The sequence below is a fragment of the Strix aluco genome, chromosome 4 (genome assembly GCF_031877795.1).
Source record: "Strix aluco isolate bStrAlu1 chromosome 4, bStrAlu1.hap1, whole genome shotgun sequence".
NCBI classification, from domain to species: domain Eukaryota; kingdom Metazoa; phylum Chordata; class Aves; order Strigiformes; family Strigidae; genus Strix; species Strix aluco.
In genome coordinates, this window is record NC_133934.1 from 13,945,489 (window position 1) to 13,967,903 (window position 22,415).

Sequence of the window (22,415 nt, forward strand, 5' to 3'; positions counted from 1 at the left end):
TCAGGAAACAACAAAGATTTGTCTCTGTTTGACAGAATCGGTTAGCTCAGCCCTGTTCTTTGGATAACATTGTTTTGCAAAATGAGGTGCATGTGATGAACAATACAAACAAAAAAATATTTCTTGCTTTAAGATAGACACAAGTTCCAAATTAATAGCCTGAATCCAGATTTTCTCCTCTTTTGAAGAAGCTCTGATTGAGGCTTAAGACAGCAAATGTATCTGGGTCACTGTGGTCCAGAGCAAGAGCCAGCATGAGGTTCCTGGACTGTGGACTCAAGTGTCTTCCAGCTCTGTGGAGTTTAGGCTGTTCTGCAGGGCATGAGCTGACAACAGGGCTTTCTCTAAGCCCTAGCAAAGTGGTTTAGTTATGTTGCTTTTGCTAAACTAGTGCCTAGATCCCAAGATGAGTCACATCATCTCATGTTCATTTTCTCTGGTACATAATGGGTACCTAATCCTACATTAACTTGCTGCTGGGTTGAATAGAGAAGTTAGTGGAGTTTTCAGTCATTGTTTTTTTTTCTTTTGGGATCAAAAGAGCAAAAGGAGGGCTTTTGGAGGACTCTGAATGGAAGATGGAAGATGTTAGTGGGGTTTGCAGAACTGAGAGAGGCTTTGGGCAGCAGTTTGTAGGATGTGGGAAGGTTTCTTCCTCACCCTTCACTAATCTCACTGTCCCTTCATCTGCTCTCAGGATGTGGCCGTCCTCCCCGTGTCACCCTCTAGAGGTACTGCACTTCTAGCAGCTACTTCAATTCCCTCAGCAGCTTCCTTGGCCCCTTCTGCTCCCACAGTAGTTGTCTGCCCTCTGAGGTACCTCATCCTGCACTTTTTGAACTGTGATATCCAGCTGGGTTTGTGGAAGAGCCAGAAGAAGAGCTGTGAGAAGCTGAGCTGTCTGCAGCTGTTGCTAATTGTCACTTTACATTACCCCCACTACTTCCTGGCTGGGGCTAGTCTGTCTGTATCTATTGGGAAGGCAGTGGTCCCCATTTCCACTACCAGAGAAACACAGGCAGTAGCCACCCCTTAAAGGGCTCTTTTCCTGCCTTTGCCTTCTTCTGCCCCAGACCACTTCTATACCTGAAACTGTTCCTGCCTATCAGCCAATGATGCCTAAGGTGCTACAGTTAACTCCTCAAAGTAGAGAAACCTTGAGGGATAGGTGATACCTCTACATGTTAATTATTGCAAATATTAGTGTTTATCCACCTATTTTAAAACATCAAAATCTCTAGATGGTGCTATTGCCAAAACCTAAGCCTTTAATGCATGGCCATTGCAGTTTACAGAATAGGTATTGGATTAGACAGACTGCTAATTTTGAAAACGGAAGTTAGCATTGTCTGTGCTGGTTCATCAGTTGAATGGATGGGAAAAAGTACTGGAAAAGAAACAGCTTAATCACAAGCTTATCAGAAAGCTGGTAATGAGTTAAAATGATTAATGCTCTCTTTACCTTATTGTTACATTACCTGGAGACCTCAAAAAAGCTTCATAATTTTCTATTAACCTTCAACTCCTGGATGGGCAGAGCGCTTCCTTCTATGTGTGATACATTCAGATTTTTTTTCCTTGGGATTAAATTCCATTCTGAATTTGACTGCCCGAAGGAAGATTGTGTTGTCAGAGAATCAATGAATATTATACTTCTACTTCATTGTTCTTCTGAAGGTTTAATATGTCAGTGGATCCAAACTGACACCTACATACTGCTGATACGGAACACAATAATTTATTGTGGAGAGAAGTCTTATGCTTTTGAAGGAATGTCAGTATTTATAGCTGAGGCTCATTGCTGGTTGTAGCTAAGGGCAATGCACCATTTATAGTTACTGTGTCATGAGTATGGCTTTATATTTTCCTTTAGGAATGGATTCCATTTTTAAGTTTTATGTAAAATTCTGTCAAATCAGAACATAAGGATGACAGTATTTTTGCCCTATAGATTCTTCAGCAAGCTGTCCTGCTTCTAAAGGCTATACAAAAGAATAATGTAAAATCTCAGTTTTATTCTATGATACATGAGGAACAAGTGCTGTTTAAACACATCATAATTTTCTCATAACTGATTCTCTATTATTTTGAGTTAGATTTAGTTTGTGCCCTTGGACTGGTAAGTCTTGGTTCAGGAAAGCTTTCAGGTGTGTACTTGCTTAACTGAGTTGCAAAGCCAAGCCTAATATTTCTGAAGTTACATAATCCACAAATGTTACGATTTGCAAAGCTGCCCTCAAATACTGAATTTTGTGTCCTGTTACCCCTTTTTAGAGTAATATTGGTATACTGTATCTCTCTTTCAGATCAACTCAGTTAATATTGATGTAAGACTAACTGCTGTAAAATAATGTAACCAGATTTCATATTACATATCTTACATATTTTTTCTTTTCTTTTTTTCCTCATTTTCTTTTGATCTTATGTTATAGTTTTTGTTCCTTTTTTTGTTTTTTTCACTAGCATTCATTCTGTGGCCTTGATGACACAACTGAACCAAGACATGTGGTTGGTACTCTTTATATTTTTTTGAACTCAATTTTTACCTCCTATTTGTCTTTGTAAGACTCTGAAACCATGGGGGAGGGTACAGTGGTTTTGCTTGCACGGAGAGGAAGAGTTACCTATAAAATTTGACTTGGATGCCTTCAGTTACCTTCCTAGACTTCTGCAGAAAGTCACTGGGTTTTCAACGAGAAATTATTTTGCATTCTAAGATACTGACTGCTCTAACTGCAGTGGGTGCTTTTCAATTCTGCAGACAGGTACATTTTGTCTAAAAGTTCAGGTATTGCTGTAAGATCCTACTTTCTGTCATGCCGGATGGAGAGGTGGCAAATATTTGTTGTCAGTTTTGTTTTCTAAAAAGCCCTGTAAGCAACACCAGCCATGCAAAAAAAGGGGTTCATTGTACTTCCTCAAGATCCTTGAAGCCATGAAATAGCTTAGGAGATAATAACCTAATTTCCCTTTTGTGAGGCAGTGTGAAGGTTGTGATGTGACTGACCCTCCATGTGCCCATGCAACATGGAAAGGGCAAAGATAAGAAACCTCCATGTCTCTCCCTTGAGACACTACCATCATTCCCACTACCCTTTCCACAGTCTCCCAATCCTTTCAGCTCAATGAAAAGATAAAATGAATTTGTTCAGCTACAGCAGGAGTTATAGTGGCAGTGCTCACCTTTCACACAGAACGAGAGGGAAATACAATATAGAAAACCAGTCCTAGCCCTATTCCCTGGAGCAATGCAAGTTGCACACTGCCTTTCAGTAAGGATGGTAACTCAACAACCTAGCTGTTTGAGGATTAAGATATGATTTTAAACTATTTAATATATACACAGTGGCTTTGTTGTTGCTGTTGTTTTGGTTTGGGGTTTTTTTTAAACTGAAAATACATGTGTTTTTACCTTTACAATTTTTCCAGGTGTTCTTTGAAATCTGTTGTGAAATATGTTCATGGAATCTCCTTATAGTAGGAGATGCAGTTAATCAACCCTTTGAAACTGTTATCAAGTACTGTATGATGAAGCAGCATGATGACAATAGTTACCCAAAAAAAGCTATGATATTTACCTTACATTAAGCTTGAAACAGTATTTTGTTTCTGCCCAAATCACAAGTGCTTTTGAGAAATCAGACCTGTATTGTCATGGACTCTTTGGGGGGTTATCATCTTTGTGTTCATGCTCTTGGGAACTGGCTCCAGTCTTTCATTAGTGGTGTTGCTGTATATGTTTTATATTTTGCAATAAAATGATGGTAGATACAGATGGATGGAGTGTATTCCAAGGGTATTATTGATCTGTGCCAAGTGCAGTAGCTTACTTTTTGTTGCTAGATGGATGTTGAAAATTAGTTGAAGTTGAGAAAGATTTTTACAGCATTTTCCTTATGAAAATATTTAGGTCTGATCTATAGGTGTCTGTGCTGATAGTATTATGTGTCCTCTTTGGGAAGAAAAAATAAAAATAAAATATTACAGGTATAATTAGTCTCCAGAAAACACATTGTGCTGCTATAACCTGCTATTCGTCCTGTTAATAGTAACTATTTAAGTAGTTAAATTCAAGGCTGGTGACAAGTATTTTGAGGGAATAACACAGGGATAATGGATGTGTGGCCACATAGCTACTCAACTCTCACATTTCTAGGAGTGCACATTAGATTGTGGTGTTAGTGTGGAATGCAATTTCCTTTAATTCATCTTGCCAGAGGTGAATTTGTCTCTGATTAATTAATTAATAATCTGTCTCTGATTAATTAACACAGCAAAGCCTATTTTAAGAGACTTAACTATAGTTGGACTCTTGAACATTGTTCATTATTTTGAGACAAACCAGGTGATTTACTGATAGTAGTTTTGGTTCTTGTTATTTTGAAGCTAATATAAATCTTTTAGAAAGAGATTGTGGTGTCTGTGAATTTAGGGCCTGGATGCCAACACTTATTTCTAAATTAATGTTATCTATCTAAAGCTCAGCATACTTTTTCTTTTTTGTTGTTGTTGTTTGTTTTGTTTTCTGGTTTTGGTTTTTGTTTTGTATACAGGTTATTAAAAGAACTTACGGAGTGAACAGCTGAGTCCACGTGCAAAAATACAGAAAATATTTATTGAGCAGCTTTAAATTGGTGCATTTTTTTTTCATAAAACAGCTTGCATAATACTTGAAGCTGCAAAATATTTGAATTTAAAATTAGAGATTTTTTTAAAGATATAACTTCAAGCTGGAATGATTTGATAATCAAATGAGGACCAGCACATCATAAACACCGAAAAAAAATCTAAACAGAATTTACACTCTCACACCAATCAAAGACTGGAAAACATACAAGTGCAATTACTGGCTGCTATGTGAACTGTTATCTACCAAATCGTTTTCTTACAGTACTGGGATCTTTGTCTCCATACTGCATGCTTTCAACAAACGTGGTTTGCATTTCACCCAGGAAACACAGAATCTCCTTTTTAATATCTATATAAAAAAGCTAAGTGTTTGACAATAAGTTCTCTATAGTAAATAGCTGACAGGAAAAAAACTGTTCAAAGTTGGAAACAAATAGAGATTTACAACCCTGCAGTGGTAAAATTCATATTAAATTCAGAAGGTGGAAATCCACAGATGGAGAAGAGATAGGTTTTGGAGAAAGGGAAGATGGTAGATTGAACTAGGAATACTTTGAAGTGGGTAAGAACTGCGTGGGAGAAACTATTTTTTTGAACGTTTCTTGAAAATTAAGGCAATAACTTGTAAAGATAGCACTGGGAGAATGGAACATCCCAAGGTGGCCTGAGAGGTCAGGAAAAGAGAACGCATGGTATGCTGTGCTCAGTTATCTCTTCAAGAAGAAAGAGGGGCTTGAAGAAAAGGGTGTGTGGACAAACATGGTAAGCAAATAAATAGTTGGAAATAAATATTTGGAAATCATGTCATCCTCCCAGGTGAAATAAAAATGTTGACACTACCAGGATGCAAAAATGGCACAACCTCAACCTGCAGAGGTAGATAAACACTAAAGGACACTGACCACCTGAACCACAAGAAAAATATTTGTATGAAGCACAGATTGAAAAAATGAAAGTTGAAAAGAGTTGTTTAAGATGGAGAATGGTAAGAAAATTCAAAAAGGTTAGGCTTTTGTTTCAAAGAGGGAGAAGCAAATTGTTGTTTCAGAGCTGAAAAGGCAATATGAAGAAATGGATAATTTTAATTATTCCTGGAATGTTGAGGCAATCTGAAAATATTAAGAGCACAAGATAACTTTCTTCTCCCTCACATCTTCTTGAAAATCATCTTTATGTTAAAAGGGCTACAGAGAAAGCTACAGAGAAACAAGTCTGCTCCCATGGACACACTGAACTCCAACATGAACATAGAGTGGAATAAGATGGTTACAATAATGCATCAGATAAAGTGGAAGTTATGATTGAAAAAAATAACATAAGGCAAAGAACAATCAGGTTAGCACAAGGAAAGCTGAGGAAAAGATTTGTCATAGCAACTGAATATCTCACTTTTGAAGGTGCAGGAATCAGCCTCAAAAGAAGCCAGTTTTCTCAGATAATTTTTAGGCTCTGAAGTAAGACCAAAGATGTACTCTTCACAGAGAATCACCAGTCAAGATCATTTACCTGCTGAAGGAGCCGAGGCACTCCACAAGATTAACTCAGCCAGATGCAGCAAACTGTGGCTTGTGTGAGGATCTGAATAACCCTGTTTTCTGGTACAAAGCACAATTTAAATTGGAAACAAGGATGATGAAGTTTGGAAACTCAATCCCCAAAAGAATGTGTTACTCATAACGTGTTGTTCAGAAGGAACAAGCATTTAGGGAATGTGTTTTCAAAAAGAGGTTTTTCATGTTTTAGTTAAAACTTTTAGTGGAGTCATGACAGAATATGGAAAAATGAGGTCTTCACTGCAAAAGGAAGAGTTTGGCATTACTCAGAAGAGAAGGACAATGGGAGATAAACAGATCTTGAGATAACCAAACGAGGTGCTGATGAAGGAACAGAAATTGGAAAGTGTGATTCACTTGGCAAAGAAACACTCTTTCTCCTCATAGACTTAGTTTTGCTCATCACTGCTTCTGAAATGAAACTATAAGCACAAACATGGGATGGTCAGAGCACGTGGCTGCAACGGTAAGCCCACTGCAGAGACGGGAGATGGCCTTGTTACAAAGTAGAAGAGGTATGAGCAGTTTCATTTTTTAATGTATTTATTTACGTTGTAATTCACTTGTGACAGTTTTCTCAAAGAAATTGGCTGATTTGGGTGACATTTTCCATGACATTCATGATGTTTTTATTCTGTGCTGAGCTAGCAGGATTTGTAGTTTTGGAAAACTGAGTATATCATTCCAATCTTACTATCCATTACATATTGGTATTTATTATAGAGCTGGGAACAGATACAGTGTGTTAACTGACTAGATTCAGTCCATATAAGGTGCTGGGCCTGATTTTCACATTTTGTGACACAGCTTTTAAATGATCTGTCCCAGATGTATAAGTGAAGTAGGAAACAATAAGTTTCTCATTTCAGATATCAGTTGTAACACCTTTCCTGGTTTTATGCTGAAGTGCTCAGTAGTTTTCAGGAAGAAGCATCAGAAGTGTAGAGCCTAATGGATCGGGAGGTTTGAGATCAACTTTAGAAATTGTATTAACTTTCATTATAAGAGTGAATAAAAGTACACTTAGTACATGTTGTTTATAGAAATATGTGATAGAAATCAGTGTAATAATTTTAAGTGTCAGTTTACTTTCTGCCTGGTCCATCCTCACTGCTTTTATTTGTTGGCTACTTTCTGCAAAATACACCAATAAGAATTTTTCTTTTTACAGCTTATGAGTTGGATATTAGGCTGGGGCACTGTTGAAAGTGACATTAATTCGGCTTCAATTGTAAATTGTTAATAAGCAGAGTAACAATGTCCGTTATTATTATATATTCCTTTTGCAGTGGTGTTCAGGGATGCCCATTGTCAGGGAGCAGGATGTCTATTCACTTTACAAATAATAAATACGGACAAAATATTAGTGTCTCAAGGAGCTCAAAATGAAAGATACTGTTCCATTTGAGAAATCATACAGGCCAGGGAGAACCATGAGTATGTTTACAGGTCTCAGGAATGCATAGTCTCTGAGAAGGAACTGGGCTTGGTAAGTGCAGAGAAGATCAAAAAGTGGTTTGAACTTTGTTGCCCATGTGGATTTATACTTTGTCTTTCCACACTTGTAGCTTTTAAGTATCATGGCATCTCAAGGGACCAAGGAGTGGCTGAATCTTTTCAGCTCTAGGTCTTTGTGTGTGGCTGACATAAAGCCAGTGAGTGATACAATGGGCCAAAATAATAAAATTTTATGTAATTCACCATGTATGTGAATAGCACATATCAAAACATGGGACAATAAGAGTACTGTTTGGGGGTTTTTTGCACTGATTTTGTGCTACTTTCTACACTTCAGTGGCAAAAATAAATGCTACTCTTCTTCTTTTTCTTTGCCCTGTAGATTCAGCATTTGTTTACCAAAAAAAAAACCCCAAAAAACCCCACCCCACGTAATTGCACTATTTCCTGGAGAATAGATCCAAACCCAGTGGTTTAATTTCAATTACAGATCCAATTCCAAATCAATACAAATGTAGCAAAACCAAAGGCATTTCACAGATGCCAGTTATAGGACTATACTTGTTAAAGAGTTTCTGTAAATGAAGGTAGACTGAAGGCTGAAGAACTTTTAGAGCTATTGCTAAAAGAGGCAAAGGAAAAGAACCAAACTTAACTTGCATCCCCAAGCCCAAGTTTAAAAATTCCTTTTAGGCATGGTTTCTTATCCTGTCAAAGGTGAAGTAGACTTTGAAGTAAAATATTGAATGCAGAATTCCAAAATACCAGTTAAATATACTGAATGTTTCTCTGAAATAGTCATAGATTGCCTTTTGAGTAGGAAATATCCTTTTAAAATCTTCTGTCTTGAAATAATAAAAATATCGTACATTTATCTAAAATAAGATTATTTTTTGTGATAAATGTGCTCAGTTTTATGAACTCCTCTAGTAGAAAATTATCCTCTTTTCAAAACTTTGATGCCTAATTCCTTCATGAATTAGTCTAATTGAATCTTTTATAGGGATCTTATGTTGTGAACTGCAACTCCTTTCATACATGCTGAGTTACCTTGGGGCTAATGAAATGAGACTCTCTCATAAATAATAAATGTGTTCAGAGTTGAGGACTGTTCATTTGATCACCAGAGGCTTAGACTCTTTAGACTGCAGTACATTGAGAACCTAATAATTTGGGGTTTTTTCATCATGGATCCTTCATCTGGGAGAGAACAAGAATTTTGTTACCGTATTAAAATACCCAGTAATGAAGGATTTGATATCCTGAATTTCAATGTTAAAATTGATACTTCCTGGATTTTCCAGGAATTAGAAGATGCAAGCATATCTGATGAACAAGTAAATGGTGCCGCAGAAGAGAATTTGAACCTCAGAATAGAAGAGCTGCAAAAGTTGGAGCAAAAACTGAAAGGTGTTTTAGAGGACTACTTGGAGTCGGATTCTGTCCTAAGAAATAGGTAAATAAAAGGGGGTTTTGCATTCAAAATTAGTGTGATGTGACAAATATACTCTTCCCTTTGCCCCTTTGATATGTGTAAAACTATCAAAAAGAAAGATTTATGTGTTTTTAGGGTGCCTAATAAGATGCATGTATAAGTGTTTTGTGTAACTGTCAGAACAGAAATGCAGTGTTTAATTTCTTGGTTTTATTATTTAAATCAGATTTACAGCATGATCTAATATCTTGTTGCAAATAACCAGACAGCTTTCTCAGGATGTTTCATTCTTAAATATTCATAAGGTGTAAATTCTGCTTGCAAAATATATCCCTTTCCTTTTAAGTAAAGAGTTAATTTGGAATTTTGTGTTGCAAAAAAAGTTCCTTGTTTCAGAAAGCTTCATCTAATTTAGTAAGTTAATGCTAATCATTACAGTAGGTGCCATTAGGCATTAATTATGTAGTTGACTAGAATAAGATCAAGGTTTGGATAGCAACTGCACTGTTCTAAACGAAGCTAATAGTTAAAAGGATATAAATGACAATCAAAATAATTATTTGTATAATTTATTAATTGTTTTGATTCATCAAGGTATTTGGCTAGAAATGTTTTAATAATGGGCTTTTTGTCAAAACAATAATGAATCTTTTTTGAAATGGAAGCTTTCATAGGAATAGGCCTATTTTAACAAAGATTTCGGGGACGGGAAAATGGGAAAAACTTTATTTAAAACCAAAACAAAGAAAGTATGAGAGAACAGTTCAAGGAGAGCAAATAACCAGCTGAAAATTGCCTGGGATATAGGAAGCCCATTTTCAGGGCTCTTGGGTAGCCAGTCAAAAGAAAAGAAATCCTGTGCCTGAAGTTCTTGTGGCTGAAGCACAGACAGAGATGAGGAATGATGTGGGAGGCAGAACTATTGGAAAAAATAGAGAAACAGAGTCAGTAGCTGTAACAAGCTAGGGTGGAGTTTTGGGGTGATGTGGCTCAAGTTTCCTCTGATACCAGTGTTAGATTATGCAGTGTATGCAGTGGGGAGAACCTCGTCAGGTTTACTTTGATACATTAATAGGTACTTATTTAATTATGTGTTTTCTATCTTAATCCTGTTGCTTCAGAAATATATTTTTATGTGAGATTTTTGAATGAAGCTAGCGTTGTCATGCTGGGATAGAGGCAGGAGGAAATTTTGGCAGGTAAGGGCATTAAGACAAGGCTAGAAGATAGAAAGGAGCAGGAAAGTTGAGTGGAAGACTGTGAAGGTTGAATGAAGAAATTCAAGGAAGAAGATACAGAACGGCACAGTCCTGAGGGGCACAGGGGGTAATGTGTACATGTCTGAGATGAGAAAAGAGGAGGGTCTAGTAGCTGCCACAGGAGATGAGAGACTGGAAAAAAAATTTCTTTAACAAGGAAAGGATGTTTTGGAATTCACAACTGTTTAAAGAATTGAGAAAATTTTGATGTGTAGACTGAAAATGGAAGGAAAACCTTAAGGAAAACATGAAGCTTGCTCTCATAAGATTATTTTAGGTATTCCTTCTGCGTAGAGGAACCCCACCACATCACACCACATCATCTTACACTACCATTTTAATGGCAACAGGCAAAGCAAACCTGTATTTTGTCAAAATCCAGCTTTGTGGATGAAGTCAATACAGTTATGCATTGTAGGTTTTAGTACCGACTGTGAGGTATGTTACAAGTAAGATGTTTTCCCTTTGTTCAGTAAAACACAATTACTCATAGGTTACCTGTAATCTTAATTTTGAAGGGAAGCATTTACCGTCATCATAAAATTTGAATTTGCTAACCATGAACCTAGCAAAATCCTGTGATCAGAGACATGTAGAGACCAAAGCGTTGTGGTTGTCCTTGTAGTAAGTTGTTACTTCATATAGCATGCCAAGCTTCAGTGAACATTAATCTTGTAAATGCGTTTGCTTATGGTTTTGTATTAAGCCAGCAGAGAGAGAATGAACGTAGATGTTGTCTAACAATTTTGAGAGTCTCAAATGTAATGTGCAAACCCCAATAGACTTGTTAAGAATTAAGTATTTATTATTAGTGATCAACAATTTGTTATTATTTTATTGTTAGGAGAAAAATGGAAAAATTAATGCATTGCTGATGACTGCTTATTCATCTGGAACTGTACTGTGCGGTATTTACTTAGCAAAGATCTTCATTCTCACTGCCACAGGATGAAAGAGCTGGAGCTGTCACACAAAACACTTCTTGTGATGATTGATCAACTAAATGTGAAGTTGCACCAGGTTGAAAGTGCAAATGTGCGTGTTAAAGGGAAATTGCGAGACATTCGTGAGGACCTGATCAACCTGGTGAGGAGGATATTGTTTCAAATGACGTAGTTTCGCTTCTCTTTGTGGTAACCATAGAATGGTTTGGGTTGGAGGGGACCTTAAAGATCATCTAGTTCCACCCGCCCTGCCATGGGCAGGGATACCTTCCACCTTTAGGTTGCTCAAAGCTCCCTCCCACCTGGCCTTGAATACTTCCAGGGAGGGGGCATCCACAACTTCGCTGGGCAACATGTTCCAGTGCCTCACCACCCTCATAGTGAAGAATTTCCTCCTTATATCTAATTAAATCTACCCTCTTTCTTTTTAAAGCCATTATGTCTTGTCCTATAGTGATACCCTTGTAAAATGTCCCTCCCTGGCTTTCCTGTAGCCTCTTTAAGTACTGGAAGGCCACTGTAAGGTCTCCCAGAGCCTTCTCTTCTCCAGGCTGAACAAACCCAACTCTTTTAGCCTGTCTTCACAAGAGAGGTGCTCCAGCCCTCTTCTTATCTTTGTAGCCCTCCTCTGGACTTATGACAACAGGTCCATGTCTTTCTTAGGCTGAGGACCTCAGACCTGAACACAGTTCTCCAGGTGGGGTCTCACGAGACCAGAACAGAGGGGGAGAATAACTTCCCTTGACCTGCTGGCCACACTTCTCTTGATGCAGCCCAGGATACAGTTGGCTTTCTGGGCTCTGCGCATATATTGCCAGGTCATGTTGAGCTTCTCATCAACCAATACCCCCAAGACCTTCTCCACAGGGCTGCTCACAATCCATTCTCTGCCCAGCCTGTATTTGTGCTTGGGATTGCCCTGACTCATGTGCAGGACCTTGCACTTGGCCTAATAATAATTAATAATTTATAACTAATATAATAATAATATAACCAATAATTTATGTCAGTCTCATCTCCAGTGATCTTTCTGGTTTTAAGCAGTAAATTACCTCAGCCTTTCTCTTTTTCTACAAACAGAGGAATCAGAAGAATTTTTTGGGTTTTTTTGCACTATTTTCTATTTCTCTAATGGTTTTGACAGCACTGCCACTGTTCCTCTCATCCAGGCCCTTGATCTTTGAGATATATGCTCCCACTTCCTCTTTCTCCCCAGAACCTACTCAGCGTACTCCTTCTCCCTAGGTCAGACTTTATCTTTCTAGCCCCATAATAAAGCATTTTTTGATTCCCTATCGTATACAATACAACAGTACAACACAGCTAACACAGCCTGTTTTCTGTATAAAATGCAGCTGCTCAGCCCATTGTCTGTCTCTTGAATTTTTCATGCATTTTCAAGCTGGACCCATCTGCTGTTGTATTCACTTTAAGCTTCCTGCTTAGCTTTGTGTCCTCTTCCAGCTTTCCCAGATTGTTTTGGGTCTTACTTTCTTTCCTGTGATGCATTGTCATGTGGGCCACCACTCTGCAGAGCCCTGCCAGTGTGAGCCCTGACTGGGACAAGATGACCTGCCTCCTCATTGCCACGAACATCCCACTGCCGATGGCATGCCCTTGCAACTCCCCCTTCCCCATGTCTGTTCTGAAATTGTCAGCTCTGCAGTGGAAAGCCCTCAGTTCTCCTGAGTGCTAGTATTCTTCACATAAATTTTTTGTAGCAGGAAGGTCAGCTGTTGGCTTATAACACATAAGCCAGGTGTTTTTACCTAGTTTGCACAGCTCATTGGAAAGTGCAGAAGGAATGGAAGTTTTTCAGGGACAGTCTACAATGAAACAATGTCTTTTATTCTGTTTATCATAAGATACACTTTCATTTTCTCAACATTTTAGGTCAAAGTTGAATACTCTCACAGGACGCTAGTACCATGTGGCAGGACTCATAAGAATGAACAATAGTCTTCCCTTTTTTAATTAAAAGTGAAATGTGCTTTTCAAGACTCAGGAAGCTTAGACATACGTGTATTCCCATCAACAGTTAACCAAAGTATTATCCCACACCTACCTGACTTTGTGTAACATTTCAGCCTAGTGTTCCTTCTGTCTTGTCCTTGTCAGTGAACCCCTCAGACAGGAAGATACCAAAGGTAAAAAAACTGACCTAAAGAAGTCCTTGAAGAAATACAGTAATGTCTCTGTGCCTTCAGTCTTGCTTCAGAGTTGCCACAGTGGCCCTATGATACTGGTGGCTCTTACTTGGCTCAAACCAAGGGCAGCATGGAAATCATGAAAGCCTTCTCTATCTTTCATTGACATCTTTCACCTCTGTATGTCTCTCTGTGTTCAAACACACTTTGGTGCAAATGAAAATACTGAATCCTTCTCAAACTGATTCCAAAGGCATCTGTTCCTTTCTCCTTTTTCCGGAGGTTCATAAAAGGAGCTGACAGATGACAGGTATGGTGAAGGGCAAAGGTCAAAAGCCTGGTCTCTGGAAAGTGTATGTACTGTTTTCTGTAATAGAACCACAGCTTCCCTGCCTGCAACTTCTCAGTGCTACACTGCTGTCAGTGTTAAGGATCTGTTACTCTATAGTTCGGAGCTGGTTGTATGAATTCCCGTTAAAAGGTTTCTTTTGAGTGTTTAAAAACTTTCCTACATTTTATGTAGTAATAGATGTGGGTGGGTTTGTTTTGTTTGTTTCCTATTGAGGTGTTTCAGTGATGGCTGAAATGACAAAACAGTAAATCAGTTTTGCTCTAAATGCAGGATTTCACTGGCTTTAAAAAAATTTCTACTTATGTCATTCCTGAGTTCTCAGAAAACAAGGGCTGAATTATTGCAAAATTAAGAAGAATTATAAGGAAAGAAGAGATTTAGTATTAAGATGTTAACCATAAAACTCACTGAAATTATAGGTTGAAAACCAACAGAAGTCAGAGAAGAAGCAAAAGGAAAAATTACGCTGGCTTCAGGAGCAGCTGAAGACAAAAGAAGATGAAATAAAAAGTCAATCAGAGTATTTTGAACACTACAAACAAAGGCAGAGACAGCAGACAGCAGTGCTGAGAGAAAGAGAATGTTACCTTCAGGGTGAGGTATCTAGGCTGGAAAAGCAAGTCCTAGATCTCAGTGCACATATTGCTCTTTTGACATCCGAATTAGAAGAGGGAATGGCGCAGTATCTCCAGCAGAAGCTGGAATCAGCATTCAGTGGGACTCAGGGCTATAAACACTCTGACGTAGAAGTAATGGAACTGAAAAATTGCATTGAAAATGTGGAGCATGACATGAAAAGTCACCTCGAGGCATTTCAGCAGAATCTGAAGTTCTTAAGTGAAAAAGAGAAGGACAACAGAAGAGAACAGGCAGGCCTGCTGATTGAACTCCAGTGCTCTCAGGACAATGAAGACTTTCTCAGAAGTAAATTGGAAGAATCTTGCCATCATATTTATAGTCTGAAATTATCTGAAATCAGACTACAGGAAAAAATGGAAAAGCTTTTGGATGAAAATAGGGCTTTAAAAGGTCAAGGTAGGGTGAAGCTGAAAAAGAAGAAAGAAGAGGACTCACTATACACAAGACTGGAGAATGGAGACAGCAGTGTTGACCTGGTAAGTAAAAATAAGGCAAAATATAATTAGCTTTTATGTTTATATCACCCTGGATTACACTTGTCATTAGATGTGCAGTTGAGATGCAAGTGTGAGGCTTTTTCCTTTCTGCATTTTTTTCCTTTATTTCTGCTGATGCATTAGTACTTCACAGTGTCTAATTCACACCCACTGGAATCAGTAGTTGGAGCTTCATTGCAGCAGTGCTTTTATTAGGTGCACATTAAGGCCACTTCACAAATCTTGTTTCCTTAAGTTTTTAAGTGATGTGCCCAAGGGAAAAGGTCTCAGTTGGCACTAGAAGTAGAGCCTAGAAGAACTTCTGAGACTCTGTCTCGTGGACACCATTCAGTGGAGAAGTACACATATGGTTGGGTGAGTTTTCCCATGTTATTCATGCCCAACTGCTGAAGAAAAAAGCACGGCTGACAATAAATCCTGTCTATGAGATTTTCTGGATAATGGTAAACAAGGGAAGATGGATACAGTATTCATGACTGGGAGTGAGTTGAGATATTCAATGGTTTGCAGCTCCATAGCACTGTGATATGCCCTGAATACACTGAATAGGACTTGTCTGCTTCAAGCACTTCACTCCAGCATTGCATGGGAAAGCTCTGCATATGCTGTAATATGGCATTCAGCTTCTGCCAATTCATTTTGCTGACAAAGAACAATTCTTTTCACAGAGAGGACTCAAACAAAGTTTTATTCTTTATGCACTGAGGTGGAGGGTATTTTTATTCTGGGGATTTGTTAAATAAAGTGAAATCAGCTAAGCCTCACACTCAGCCTCTCCATTCAGATTGTGACCTGATATCCCAAGAGCTCCTGATTTTAACTGCAGTTAACAAGAGGTAATGGGCATGAACAAAAACCCTTTAGTACAGAAGGACAATCAGACTGTGAGTACTTACAGAACTGGGAGAAGGTAGAGAGGATCTTTTCTCCATAAATCTAGAAGAAATAAAGTTTTTAACCTGGTATGCACCTTTGCAGACATGGTGATTTTGTACCATTAGAAGCTCTGCAGTCCCAAAGAAGTGAGCTCCAGGAGGTTGTCTTTGTGTGAGAGAGAAAGAGTTGTAAGATCATCCTGCAGTAACTGGCAGCATATGGGTGACTTTGTGAAGCGCTTGGAAGCTGTGCCTCACTGAATGTCTCTGTAGCTGCCCTGAGGTGGCAGAAGGACTGACTGCTGTTGCTTATTTTTATACTTAGCCTGAACCATTGCTACAGTTATTTTAACTAGTGAGTTCACTTTTTCTTGGGGATGAAGAATAAGGTTTGAAAATGTTTTGAGGTATTTCTAGAGGGACTTGCATCCAGTTGTAAAGAAGTACAAAAACCAAGTGCACTATGAGGGGACTGCACAGCTAAAATCAGGAGGAGTGAGGGCTTTCAGAGCCAGGGAAGAAGTAGTGAAGAATTACTATTAGTAATTTTCTCAGAAAACTGAGAAAAGGAGAAAGTAAATGTTGAGTTATTTGAAGCCGTGAAAGCAAGATATATCAACTGACTAATTGCTTGAGACTAATCCAAAAAGTCTTCAAGAAACAGGACCAAATCTCATTCATTCTATGCTGTAACCTAATAAAAGGTTATTTATTCCCTCTACACAAAGTTTTCTAACCGTTTCTTTTCTAGGTATTAATTTACAGCTGTGTTGTCATAGGAGGTTACCGAGTCTCAATTACCCAGTCTTTGATATAAATGCACAGGCCATAATTTGTGTTAAACCAGTTTACTTTGGCCTGCTGCACAGTAGGTTGCATTCCTTAAATGCTGTGTATAACACCAGCAGCATCAAATCTTGTGCCTTTTGCATTCCTGGTTGTCTTTTCCTCTTCTATTGGTACTGCTACTAATTCTCTTGGATTTTTTTAGTAGAAAATGGCTTGAGATAGTGGGGAAAAAATGTCAATAACCATGATGAAAGGAGGAGGGAGACATCTGGTGTTGTACTATAATACTGAAGAGCGCTTTTCCCCCTTACCTTGTGTTTGGCTAGCATTATTAAAATAGAGTTTCCTAATCTCATTACCTTGATCTTGTAGTATTCAAGCCAAAATAGTTACAAGAAAAATCCTATTTGAGCTTATCATACTCCTTCAACAGCTATAAAAGTGAGAAATTGTGTGCAATACAGGAAAGATTTTCATGCTCTTACTTTTCCGGAAAGCTGCTTGTATATAATTTTTCAGTGAAAGAGAGAATGGGATCGTTTGCCTATTTCACAGCCAGGAAAAAAGTAGTTTGTGAAGACAGGCTTATCAGACTCCTGTGAAATACACATGGTATGAGATTCCTCAGTAAATACCATGTCATTCAAATGCCAAGCACATCAGTTATTCATAAAAACTAGCCTTAGTCGCTATTGCATCTTTATGCAATAATATCGAATCCAATTCAGTGTTTATTTCTGGTATTGCAGAGTTGAACTGCATTCCACAGAGGGATGCAGTCACATAAATCTTGTGAGAAATTTGAATTTCCAAACTTGATATCCGGATCCTGTCTGCAGTATTCCAATTGCAGCCTATTCCTGAATCAAAAATGCATGAAAAAGCAGCTGTTCCATGTGGCTGTCTCTTGCTTTATCAGACAGTTTCTAGATGTGCATGTTAGGGGTCTCTTGAAGGTGTTCATGAAGGAAAAGTATGAAACACCAAGCAATGCACCTTTCTACAGTTTTCACATGACAGCTGAGGTATTGATTCCTCGGCATGATGTTACTGCCATCCAGGCATTCTATCTTTTACATAATTTTGTGTAACTTTCTTTTGATGGAATGCACATATCAATAAAGAAAATATATCTGGGAAGAAATAAAGGCAAACTTGCAGGAAAGGAATGAGTGTGCTTCAAGAAATTAACATTAGGTTTAATATTACTGAGAAAATGGAGGAAGAAATCTTGGAAGTGTTGTGGTTTCCACTTAAGTCATGGCTCCCAGTCAAGATCTCGTAATACAGCACTATAATGTGGTAGCTGACATGGGCTGAAATCAAAATTATTCTTGCTGGTATTCCTGTGGAAAATCAAGTGGATTTTTCTGACTCACAATGGACTGAAGGCTTTGAAGTAATTTCCTTTCCCACCTGTATGTAATTTTAAAGCTTCAGCTCAGCCCAAAGAGACCAAGTTTGATTTCTGCTGGCATTTCAAGCAGAGCAGTGCAGGAAGACAAAAGTGACTGTGTTGGCTTGTTTTCTGCACTGTAGCTGTTTTGTCTACCACCTCGATTATGTGTTTTGTTGAGAAAATCAAACCTCAGTCTTCTGTTCACTAAAAATTAGCATGGTGCATGTGAAATGTCACCTGCTGTGTATCAAACAATAAGGGTATCTGCCTTGCACCAGAAATTGTCACGATTTCCAAATTCAATCAGGGAGTCAAGATAAATGTCAAGAACAAAATATGAAATTTACAATTAAATTATCATGGAAAATAAAATTTTATTTGGAATGATTATTCTACTTTGAGTTCTTCCAACCTAGGAACAGTTGTCTTCGTAGCTGGGTACTGAACTATTAGTCTCATTCCCTACTTGATTGAACTTCCTTTTCTCTTTGTTCATGAGCATATAATTTACTCTGTTCTGATAGTGTTCCATCTGTGATCTGACATATTTCCTGCTTATTACTCAGATTTTCTGCCTTAACTCTTTGCAGAGTATGAAGGAAACATTAGGGCAAAGTTTTGAACCACTACATTTACTAGAAAATGTTGGGATAAGAAAATTGTATGAAATAATAGCAACTATAATGCAATAATGGGTCTTTTGAATATAAAATAACAAAGGAAATTTATGTGCCTGTTTTTCATATCACAAACACTGTATATTTGTAATCTGTTTTTTTCTTTTCCTCTTCCTTTTCCCATTAAGAATGGAGATCTAATACAGGATGATGTTAAAAATCTGAAATGGGGAGCAGTCTTGGATTTACTCAGAAGCAGAGCTACTCAAACTCCAGTTGTGCTGCTACATGCTAAAGAGTCTGGTATGAAAATAAACTGGAATTTTTTCTTTCTTTTCTGTGCAATAAAAGTGAAGATGATTTCATTCATGCAGGTTTGCATGACTTAGAGGGTATAAGACCTTCTAAAAACCTCCTAATCTGGAAGCTGTATCTTGGGAAGGTGAAGCAATAACTATTTGCCAGTGTGGTACTAGCATATGAGCTTTCTCAAGAAATCCTAGAACTTTCAAGAAGCTACAGAAATGAGGAATTAGGGGATACTTCCCATGTCCTAGCTGAAGTATAGTGTTTGGGAATGCTGTGCAGCAGTCAGATTTGCTTTTCAGATCAAACAATGTGAAAGCTCTGATCTTGGCAAATTGTATCAGGTAAATTCTTCCAACATAAATGATTGGAAATTTATAGCAAATTTCAGTGTATACAAAAGCAGACCTGCTCTGAATAATTCTAACCCATAAATTTAACCTGTAATTTTTCATCTACCCACTGTAATGAGATGTATTTTCCATTTCTAAATGCTTTCAGAACTGGGGGGGGACCCCAAATATAACATATTTTGAAGCATAATATTTATGTTTTCTTGTGAAGCTTGTTTTCTTATTTAATGTCGTGCTTATCTCTGCATCATTGGTGATGTATGCTTCTGGTACAGAAGGTAGTTTTGAGTGTACTCTCACTAAAATACTTTTCTGTCCAAAACATCTGGTCAGATAATTTTGGGTTTGTTTTTCATGTAACTATCTGGGAGTGCTTTACCATAACAGAAACACCAGGATGTAGCTGTGATGGGCTAGAGCAGATGGAGGAGCTACCAGAACTTCTACCAGTTTTGGAACACAATTCCCATGCCTTTGCAAAAGTTGCTGGTCTAGCGGAGCTTGAGCAGGTGAGAAGAAAATTTACCACTATTCTTACTATCTTTCTGCACAGCAAGTCTGTGAATTTTGAGATAAATGAAGAGTTGGTGTATTTAAAGATGAATATTAAAGTAGCTTTAAATCATAGCTACTAAAGATGTTATTGAAGATGAATACAGGTGTGCACTAAGAAAATTATTGTCTCAGTTGTACCTTATTTGTATCATTACTCTCATTGCAAATCTTTAAATAATTTGAAAACTCTTTATATGGAAATATGTTTTTCTCATCTGTCTGTAATAAAGTATTTTATGGATGAAGTGAAAAATAAATTATGATTAGCAACATAGAATGATATATCTTATCTTATATTAGATATATTAGCTTATATCTTTTGCTATTACCAGATCACCCTTGGAACAAAGAGGGCAGGTACTCTGGAAGATCGTTTCACTTTGTTCAGATGTACCCCAAGTTATTGTGCAGCAAAACAGCTTCCCCCTTACTCTGAGAATGATGAGAAATGTAAGGAAAACAAAGATGAAGAAAACTTTTCTCTCTTGAAAGAACAAGCTATGAATCTACCAGCAAAGACATTCCCTGTTTCTGTGGTTGAAGCTTTGATGAGGAAGAAACTCCAATTTACCATGTTAGAACCTGAAAGCTACCACATATCAGCTGTCACCACTGTGAAGAAAGTGAGGAGTTCGGATTTCTGTGAAGCAAATACCAACGTTTTCTCTGATGGCCTCTGCCTTGTTGCAAAAGGAGTATCTTCTGACAAAGCTTCTGCACTTCTTCATGGAAGGATACCTTGCACTGTAACTGAAATTTTCACATCATCTCTAGAAAAATACAGCATGGGAAAACATTGTGAAAACAATATTCTGCCAAAAATCATAAGTGAAAATAAATGTCTGGATAAAGATGTTGATGATGGAAGATATCACAAAAAAGTCATCAGAGGGAGAGTTAAAGGAGAAGAAATAGAGAATGACAAAGTCCAACCACAACAGGTGACCTGTGTTGCTGAGGAAAGTTCTAAAGTTTTATTTAAAACTGAATTGATCAGGCCTGGGAAGCAAGGAATGGAAGCCAAAGACAGCCTAGGTAGCCCACAGGATGTCCAAAATTTATCTGTTGATTTTAAAGACTTAAAGAAGCATTTTGAAGGGAGCCCTGAACTAATGGAGAAACGAAGAAACCTCTCAGAAATCTGCATCCCTGATGTGAATAGGGTGTGTAATGGAGAAGACATAATCAAAATGGAGGAGAAAGGAGAGCAACCTCAGAAACAAACTCATCAAACAAACCTTTCCAGAAATATTGGCCTGAAAGTAAAGAAAGACCAGACCCTGAAACTATGTGAAACAAATGAGAATTTCTCATGTCAAAAAATAGCTGTTGAAAACATGCAATATGTATACTCTCAGAAAATTTTTTGGTCAGAGGAAGAGAGGTATCTGCTAAACATATTGTCTTCTGTGCAGGAGAGGACTGTGTGCTTAAGCAAACTGTTCCTGCCAAGGAGCAATTTTTGTGAGTGTTTCTGTCATCTGTCACCACTGGAAGCTGGTAATGAACATAATGTGAAAATATATGTACTAGAGAAAGTGGTGGCTGTGTGTTCTCAGAGGATATTTCTACTCATGCAAGAGAATGAAAATTACTCAAAGAAAGTTTGTATATTACAACAGGAGAATGAGAGATATGCTCAGATGTGTGCACTGGAAGAGGAGATGGATGCGTATTTTCAACACATTTTAGCAGCAGATGAAGCTAATATTGTTTCATTTCAGAACTTATTTAATGAGAAAGAAGTTGCTGCTGGATGTTATAATAACTTACCAGAAGAAAACACAATGAGCCCAGAAACATTTTTTGTTGAAACCTTCTCTAAGAACCTCTTACGTGTTGAAGAGAAAAATAGGAATTCTAAAAAAGACTTGTTGACAATTGTATCAAATAATCTTCCCAGGAGTGTTTTATCCCTGGTTGGAAGGAAAATGAGGTATTTCCAGCTGCTTTCTGACCTGAAAGAAGAAAGAAGCAGATGCTTCAAAGAAATAGCTAAATTATTACAAGACAAAGAGGACTATTTAACAAAATATAATGAATTAATACAAGAGAGAGAGGGAAATTTACAAAGAGTATCTCTTTTAGAAAGTGAAAAAGAAATTTTATTGGGATGTTTGGCAGAGGTAAAGTGTGAACAAGACAAATACAGGACCTTGGTTTCAGAACTTCAAGAGTGCAAAACCAGCTGTTATAAGACTATTTCTGATTTACAGGAGGAAAAATGTCTACTAAAAAGAGAAATAGACAGAATTGAGAAAGAAACTTCAGAACAGCTTGATGAATTTCAGAAAGCAAATGCAAACTTTATTTTAGAAAATAACAAATTGAAAGAATTAATGTTGTCTTTGGGTTTCACCTATGAAGAGCTGAGAAAAGATAAAAGTTTAGGAACAAAGGAAAAGACAGTAGAACTAAAAGAAGAAAGTCAACAATGTGGTCTTAAGTCAAATAAAGTTGAAATATGTCCTGTAACTCAGACTGAAGAAGAAGTTCCAGTTATAGACCCCTCAAACTATTACCCCGGAAAAGAGGTAAATAATAACAATGAGGAATGTTACCAAGCAGGATCATCTAAAGAAAGGGAGACATATAAATGTCATTTGGA

General features: G+C 37.6%; 1 protein-coding gene across 22 annotated transcripts in view; it reads left to right on the forward strand.

Annotated features, from left to right (window-relative positions):
- JAKMIP1 (janus kinase and microtubule interacting protein 1) overlaps positions 1 to 22,415 on the forward strand; it is a 246,635-nt gene that overhangs the window by 158,635 nt on the left and 65,585 nt on the right. For 10 of the 22 annotated variants that reach the window (XM_074822075.1, XM_074822078.1, XM_074822079.1 and 7 more), the window contains exons 1-7: positions 4,583 to 6,697; positions 8,945 to 9,096; positions 11,282 to 11,420; positions 14,197 to 14,892; positions 18,782 to 18,896; positions 19,640 to 19,761; positions 20,140 to 22,341. In XM_074822075.1, coding sequence (XP_074678176.1) covers positions 11,283 to 11,420; positions 14,197 to 14,892; positions 18,782 to 18,896; positions 19,640 to 19,761; positions 20,140 to 22,341 — 3,273 coding nt within the window. In that variant the 5' untranslated portion in view covers positions 4,583 to 6,697; positions 8,945 to 9,096; position 11,282. Of the gene's footprint in view, positions 1 to 697; positions 732 to 2,463; positions 2,509 to 4,553; positions 6,698 to 8,944; positions 9,097 to 11,178; positions 11,248 to 11,281; positions 11,421 to 14,196; positions 14,893 to 18,781; positions 18,897 to 19,639; positions 19,762 to 20,139; positions 22,342 to 22,415 lie in introns of those variants that run through there. The other 12 variants (XM_074822088.1, XM_074822086.1, XM_074822094.1 and 9 more) reach the window with 4 other exon arrangements.